Here is an 8,186-nt window from a genome sequence, read left to right as displayed (position 1 = left end):
CACTCGCAGCCTCTGTGTCAGAACAGAGATATTGCAGTCCGATCTCCACTGAGGTGTTCTGGCCACTTTAACTCCGTTACTGTTGGTGCTGCTCAACCCTGCAGCGTCCCGGGATGTGCGCCCCACACCTGGTGTCCCTGCCCTCATTTCCAGGGCCGGCGCGTCTCTGTCCTTTGTTTTTCTAACGCCACCAGCCGCCCCCGCGCGCTTCCGGATCTCTGGGTCTCAGTCTATGCCAGGTGAGCACACCGGTATTCCGGAGTTCCGTGAGAAGCCTGGTGGCGCGCTCTCCCGGCTCAGGGTCTCAGTCTGCTGTTTCGCGGGTGCCGACCGCGAGTCCGCCCGCTCCCCCATGCAGGTGGCCCGCCAGCCGCCCCGCGCGCGCTCCGGGAGCCCCCGGTCTCAGTCTGGATCCAGTGAGCACACCGGGATTCCGGAGTTCCTCGAGATGCCTGGTGGCGCGCGCTCCCGGCTCACCGGTCTCAGTCTGCTGTTTCGCGGGTGCAGGTCCCCGAGCCCGCCTGCTCTCCCGTGCAGGTGGCTACCGCTTCCCGGTGCCCGAATGCGGCGGCTCCCTCCCCCTTCCGTTTATCTTCCGATATCTGTGCACGATTTCAGGGCTCCCTGCTTCGTACCTCAATACTCAGCGCTGGAGATGTTCATTTGTAGAGATCCAGATGTATCTTCCTGTGTCTCAGGCCGATTCCGTGGTTGTTTAGGCTGGTCTGGTACCTATCCAGCTCGACTCAGGGGACCGGCTGAAAAAGGGGTCCCCTACTCCTCCGCCATCTTAACTCCCTCCCCCAGCATTACTAATTCTTAATAAATGGATGATACTGGTATCCGTACTCTATCCATGTGTGAAGTTGTCCTGTGACACTTCAAGTTCCATAGTGCCAAAGAGTTGACACTATACCCATCTATTATCCACTTATGTGGTTACAAACTATTATCATTTTAATGTAGTTTTAGAGATTATATGATTTAATTTCAGTTAATCTGATTTTTCGAAATGGACAAATAACTTAAAAAGATGGTTTCAGAGTAACAATGCAGTGATGAAGTCCTGGGAACTGTTGTTAGTGCTTCATGTGGATTATTAAGTTAATTCTTTACAAGATTTTAGAAGGTGGGCACTGTATTATAAACCCCATTTACAGACGAGGAAGGAGATGAACAGAGTGGTTTAGTAGTTTCCCAAGGTCAGAGAGCAGAACCAGACTCGAACCTAGACAGTTTGGTTTCAGAACCTGTGTGCTTAGTTACTGTGCTGTGCTGCTCTCAAGGCAGATAATTACTCAAATGAATTCAAACAAATTTGGTAGATAGGATTGAGAATTTAATTTAGAAAGTAAAGTGAGGCCATAAAAGAAACTTTCCCCCTTGGACCTATCTATGTATCTGTGTATCTATCTTCGATTGCCATTAAAACCTCATATCCAAATAACTGAACATAAACTCAGACTGTTAATTGGAGTATTAAAATCTGTAACCCACAGTGTACCAAAAGGCATACTCAGTTTTATTCCTCTCACTTAAATGTTAATAATTTTTAGTGAAAACAAAATTAACGTAAATAAGATAAAAATTTTACGTATTTACTTTGTCTTAATCACATTTGTTATACAGTTTGGCTATTGAACAACACAGGTGTGAGCTGTCCGGGTCCATCTATATGCAGATTTTTTTTTTTTTTTTTTGGTATAAATACAGTATAGTATTGTAAATGTATTTTCTTTTATGACTTTTTTTTTTTTTAAAGATTTTATTTATTTATTTGACAGAGAGATGGAGACAGCCAGCGAGAGAGGGAACACAAGCAGGGGGAGTGGGAGAGGAAGAAACAGCTCCTAGCGGAAGAGCCTGATGTGGGGCTCGATCCCCTAATGCCGGGATCACGCCCTGAGCCGAAGGCAGACGCTTAACCGCTGTACCACCCAGGCGCCCCACTTTTATGACTTTCTTAATAGCATTTTCTTCTCTCTAGTTTGCTTTGTTTTAAGAACATAGTATATAATACATATAACATCCAAAATATGTGTTAGTTGATTTTTATAGGGAAGGCTTCCGGTAAACAGTAGTCTACTATTAGTGAAGTTTTTGGGAAGTGGAAAGTTATACGCAGATTTTTGACTGTGTGAGGGGTCTGCACCCCTAACTCCCACATTGTTGAAAGGCCAACTATATGTAGTGTGTATTTTTATGTATATAAATTTTACGTTTTATAAAAGTATATTTTAATGCATATAATGTAGCACATAATTTTTATATGTATTTATTAGGGATGTGTGTTCAAATGATCTTAGGGATGGGGATATGATAAATATTTGTGGAAGGGGCATTCATTTTAAAACTAGGAGAAAAAGGCATTAGAGAAAGCGAGCATAGGCCATTGTGTTCAATAAGGAACTGAAAAATCAATGCTCAGACCTTAAACGGTGGCGGCTTTTTAAAATTTGTTTCCCCTGATTTTAAACCTGGTTATACCTTTGATCTTCAGAACAAGCTGAGAAGACACAGGGTAGGTTTCAACCCTAAAGCAATGTCTTTTTTAGAAATTGAGCATTCGGAAACAAAAGTGGGGGGGGGGATCATCCCAGACAATCTTTTGCATGATATACACACGAGAAACATACTATTTTTAAGTTTTAGGAACTTGAAAGTTACTATCAGGGAAGCTGAAGGAAAAGTTTCAGAGTTACGAATAAGATTGAAAGTTATTGCTTATTCTGGAGAAATTTGCAGTAGTTTCAAGCTTTAATTTTTCTTTAATGGGATTGATGAAGATAAGTGCAGGACCATAAGAGAAGACCTCAGAGAATTGATCATAATGCTTCCTATTGCTTTATGTTCAGAAGATGAGCAAGAGTCTGCATTCCAGCATTCTGTACAAAATAGTAGACTCCTTCGGGTTCCTTAGCTTATTCCATTTGCTTCTTTTTATAAGTTGGTCAACCTTTATTATAAATTTTCCTAATATACTGTGAGGGGCTATGTTTTGTTTTTACCTACTCTGTGGAAGTCGTTAGAATCCCTATTGCTTATTCTTTCTAAAATTTTTTTATTTTTACTTAATTTTTATTTATTTTCCCTGTTGCTTATTCTTCAGTAAAAATGTCCAAAGAATGGAGATTGAATCTTCTCTTCAATTGGCAGAGCCATAGTTTCTTGTTCATTAGCATCATTAGGCTGTGATACAAATACTAGTATTTTTAAGACTAATTAATACTGAACAATTGGGAAATTAATCTTAGTAATATTGTAGATTCTACTGCAGGTGTACTTAGCCCCTGGATAGGCTTTATTAAATAAGTATATCCATAGTTATATTTATCAGTAGTATCAATGCATCGTCTGCTTATCATCTACTTCTTTTAGCATTTCCCTGGAAAGCCTTTAAAGCATCTGTTTTTATGAAACCACTTCTTGGCTCTGACCACCAATATGAATGTAAAAATCATGTATCCTCACTGGGCCTCAGGCTCTGTTTTTTTGTGGTATTGTTTAACTCATTTCTCTGTTCCTTGAATGTCTTGTAAATTGGTAGGTAGGTCTAGACACTTGATTAAAATTTGGTAGTTTTGTTTTTTAAGCAAGAATACTTTGTAAGAGTTGCTACGTATTTCTGCAAGAGACCTAAAAGTTTGGCTGTTCGTTTTTAATGATGCTGGAATGCGCTGGGGGTTCCGATCATTTTTAAAGTTCCCCATCAGCCTTTAATGCTTTTGGTATCCATGATAATTATTTCCTAATCCATTATTTACAGTCATTTCTTCTGAATTTATTAGCTGGATTTATTCTATAAGCTAGAACTTCCTTCATCGGGGCGCCTGGGTGGCACAGCGGTTAAGCGCCTGCCTTCGGCTCAGGGCGTGATCCCGGCGTTCTGGGATCGAGCCCCACATCAGGCTTCTCCACTATGAGCCTGCTTCTTCCTCTCCCACTCCCCCTGCTTGTGTTCCCTCTCTCGCTGGCTATCTCTGTTAAATAAATAAATAAAATCTTAAAAAAAAAAAAAAGAACTTCCTTCATCAACTATTTAGTTCCCCATGAAATACCGTTCTTATAAGAAAGACAGGGGACACCTAGGTGGCTCAGTTAAGCATTCAGCTCTTGATATTGGCTCAGGTCATGATGTCAGGATCGTGGGATCAAGCCCCTCATCTGGCTCCACACTGGGCATGGAGCCTGCTTGTGATTCTCTCTCTCCCTCTACCCCTACCCCCCACCCCACATTCACGCTCTCTCTTAAAAAAAAGAGACAAGATAAAACTTTGATGTTTTCTTTTTATATATTAGTTTACAACTTCCATGGAGACTAACGAAAGGTTTTTTAAAATGTCATTATTCATAAATTTTTATGTAGTTGATTTGCTTTTTATCATTCACTGTATTTCTTTTTGATGAAAGTTGGCTCTTGAGTCTACCTAAAAAGATATTCCAGGCTGATCTACATTTGTGTATTTCCTGTCCCAGACCTAGTGTAGCCATATCTACAAGGCATCGTAGTTCCTTTTTGTGGGAAAAAGGTTTTTAGAGACTACAATTTGAATGTCCGAGAAACTTGCTGCTGCTAGGCCTTTCAATGGATAGAGGTTGAAGACACACACACACACACGCACACACACTTATAAAAAGACATGAGTTTATACTGATACTTCAGATTCTAATTTAAGTTTATAGGGCTTTTACTCTTGTCTTTATTATTGTATCTTTTTTCCTTTGCATTAACAGTTTTGGTTCCTAAAGATATTAATGTAATTCTTTGCTTGCTTTGTCCTGCAGAAATCTATAGTAGTGTCAAAATAACAGTGTTAATAGATTAGTTCTAACAATGTGATTACTGAATGTATTTAAGATTCTTTTTTTTTATTCTTAGACCATTTCAGTAGGCATGTGTAGGAAAAATTCTGTGTTTTAAAGTTGCTCGAACTAATTTTTTGTGTAGTTCTCCCACGGACTTGATAAACATTTAGGTTTCACTGATCTCTGTTTCCTTTCAGCTTTAGGAATTTCTTTTTTCCCTCAGATCTTTTCGGTTTAATTTAGTTTTTTTAAAAAAAAAATTGGTGCAAAGCAAATGTTTTTAAAAATGTACTTTGATTCCTCTCCACTCTTCCCTCTTTCTCTACAAATAACCATTTTCATTAGTTTTTAATTTATCCTTCCTGGTTTTTAAATATAAGCTAACATGTACGTGTCAGTGGATGTGTGTTTGACATAGCCCTTTTTAAAAATATTTATTTAGTTAGTTTTAGAGAGAGAGTGTGTGTGTGTGTGCAAGTTGGGGGGGGCAGAGGGAGAGGGAGAGAGAATCTCCAACAGACTCTGCACTGAACACAGAGTCTGACTTGGGGCTTGATCCCGCAACCCGAGATGATGATGAGATCAGCACCTGAGCAGAAACCAAGTCTGGCGCTTAACCATCAGAGCCACCCAAGCACCTTGACATTGCCCATTCTTAAAACAGTCTTCGCTGCCTAGGCTTTTTAGGTTAGTGAGTGTGTGACCTCACTGCATGGTGGTGCTGTGAGAATTGTCCTCTTTCCTTTTTTTTTTTTTACACTTTCAATGTCTCCCCAAGTCCTTATCGCTTAACTTTTGGGTTTTTTGTCAGCGGCTTTGGGAGCCAATGTCTATTAATGGGAAGGGAAAAGAAAGACAATAAAAGTTGAAACCGTGTGTCATTTTCTCATAAGGTAGGGTTATTTTTCCCTGTTACTAAAGAGGAGGAAGTTGAAGTTCAGTTAGCTGTAGTTACACGAGATCACATGAGCGGTAAGAAGTCAGTTCATAGTTGAGGATTGAGTGCACCTACAGTCTATAACGTATCAAGAATGATGTGCGGACAGCTCAGCATTTCAGCGGTGGGTGTGCTGGCATATTGAAAAGTTTTTTCTTTTTTTAAAAAGTATGTATGTATGTATGTATGTATTTATGAAAGAAAGAAAAAGAAAGAAAGAAAGAAAGCGAACAGAAGGTGGGGTAGGAGCAGAGGGAGAAGCAAGACTCCCCGCTAGGCAGGGAGCCTGATGCGGAGCTTGATCCTAGGTCCCCAGGATCATGACTTGAGCCGAAGGCAGACGCTTAATGGACTGAACCACCCAGGTGCCCCTTGTTTTTATTTTTTGAGTGGCACTTGAGAATCTGATAGAAAACCTCACTTTTGTATTTTTTTTAAAGAATTTTTGAGAGTTATATTTTAAAATGTATAATGTTTAACCTATATAGTTTTTTAAATCAGTTTTCATGAAGGCCAAATTTATTCCATATATTTTCCTTCAATTTTAACCTGAAACCAATGCCTAGAGCATCCGTTTAATGTTAAAATGGCAAATTTGCAGTCAGAATAATTATTTCTGTTCTCAGATACCATTTAATTTATGAGAATCATAAATTCCCTATCTTCTCTCTGTTCTCTTAACTATACGTGGAAATTCTTTCTCTTGAAAATGTGTTGCCCCAAATTTAACAAGATTTTTTTTTTTTCTATTCTAGTTTGGGAATACCTGCTACTGTAATTCAGTTCTTCAAGCACTTTATTTTTGTCGTCCATTTCGGGAAAAAGTTCTAGCATACAAGAGCCAACCTAGGAAGAAGGAGAACCTTCTTACCTGCCTAGCAGACCTCTTCCATAGCATAGCCACTCAGAAGAAGAAGGTTGGGGTGATTCCTCCTAAGAAGTTCATAACAAGATTACGGAAGGAAAATGGTAATTCTTCTACTTCTGAATGTATTCTTACATAGCAGGAAGGGGCATCTTCTAAGCCTCAAAGCATGTTAGCCATTGAAAAACCAAAGCTGATGTTCTTGTCTGTAAGGAAGTGCTAGTTTAGTGAGGAGGTAGTCACACAGTAATTAATATGAGGTGCAATTAACGTTAGAAGTATTTCTACAAAGACCAAATTCTGTATGCCAAGGAATGAGAAATGATTTTTTTTTTTTTTGCCTTCTTGGCTTTTCTATCGAGAATGAAGTTGGNNNGCGTCCCCCCCCCCCCAGTTATTTGTTGTTTTTGTAGTGCTTTCATGTATGTTAACCCATTTGATCCTTACACTACCCTGATTTAGAGAGCATGTTATTTCTCCCATTTTAGCCATGCAAAGAACAGAGGCTAATAGCTTTCCAGGAGTCATACTCCAGGGAAAGAGCCAGAGTAATAAAACTTTTTGGCTTAGGGCAGGTGGTTTTAACTCCCCCACCCCCTCTTTTAAATAGTTACTGATTAACCCCCACTTTTCTTTTCTCTCTTACATGTTTTTTGTTTAACGCTCACAGCAAGCCCAGAAGTCAGATGTTATTACTTCACTTTACATGAGATAGTGAATGCTCAGAGAAGTTAAAATGGCTTGTCAGGGTCCCACACATCTTCCTGACATCTAAATCCTGTATTCTGTCTAGTGTGGTATATTACCTCAAAAAATTCAAGCGGGATTTAAATAACATGTAGAATTCTGGGGTTTGTTTGATTTAGGCGTTTTAATCATTGTAGAAATAAAATTGAGTGGAATTTTTAGTTTAATTTGTTACCAAAAGATACAGAAATAAGATTTGAGAAGTCTTTAGGATTGGTTATTAAACACACCATTGAATAATCCTGTCCTTAACTGAGTTCACACTGTTCATTATCCCATGAATTGAGATAAACCTGGGTCATATCTAGTTTCCTGAAACGTAAGAAGACACTGAGATAATATGGCGACAGGCTATTATTCTTGAATCCGATTCACGTGTTAAAGATTTTATTCATTTCCTCCACATACAGATACAAAGCAGTTGATCATTCACAAAAATACATCTTTTTGTGTTTTCCCTATGAAAGCCAAACATCTTTCTTAAATTATAAATCTGTGTAGTATTTTCTATTTTTAAGAACACCAAATACAGCTCTGTTAGAATGTGGCTGAATGATTCAAGTCCTCTCAGTCTTTTTGTCTGTATTGGTATGAAACTTCAAGGATTTTGTCCTGGTAGAAAATTCATGTACATGGTAATTGAACGTACCATCCTTTCTCAGTGATTTTGTTAGTATTTTAGAAATGTTCAGCATCAGAAACATGAAACACAGAATACACATTATTTTCTTTTTCAGTTAATAGTGCATTTTTCTTGACCTTTTTTTTAAAGATTTATTTATTTGGGGGGGAGGGGCAGAGGAAGGGGGGAGGAGCAGAGGAAGAGGGAGA

At 39.1% G+C, this 8,186-nt stretch overlaps 1 protein-coding gene across 1 annotated transcript in view; it reads left to right on the top strand.

The window, feature by feature from the left end:
• The window catches only part of USP12 (ubiquitin specific peptidase 12), a 98,661-nt gene that overhangs the window by 60,697 nt on the left and 29,778 nt on the right, over window positions 1–8,186 (top strand). Inside the window, exon 3 of the mRNA XM_040621703.1 lies at window positions 6,499–6,712. Coding sequence (XP_040477637.1) covers window positions 6,499–6,712 — 214 coding nt within the window. The remainder of the gene's footprint in view (window positions 1–6,498; window positions 6,713–8,186) is intronic.

This window comes from Ursus maritimus, unplaced genomic scaffold, assembly GCF_017311325.1.
Source record: "Ursus maritimus isolate PB19 unplaced genomic scaffold, ASM1731132v1 scaffold_10, whole genome shotgun sequence".
Taxonomy (NCBI): Eukaryota; Metazoa; Chordata; class Mammalia; order Carnivora; family Ursidae; genus Ursus; species Ursus maritimus.
The sequence above is the reverse complement of the archived record's forward strand: the minus strand, read 5'-3'. Positions and strand labels throughout refer to the sequence as shown.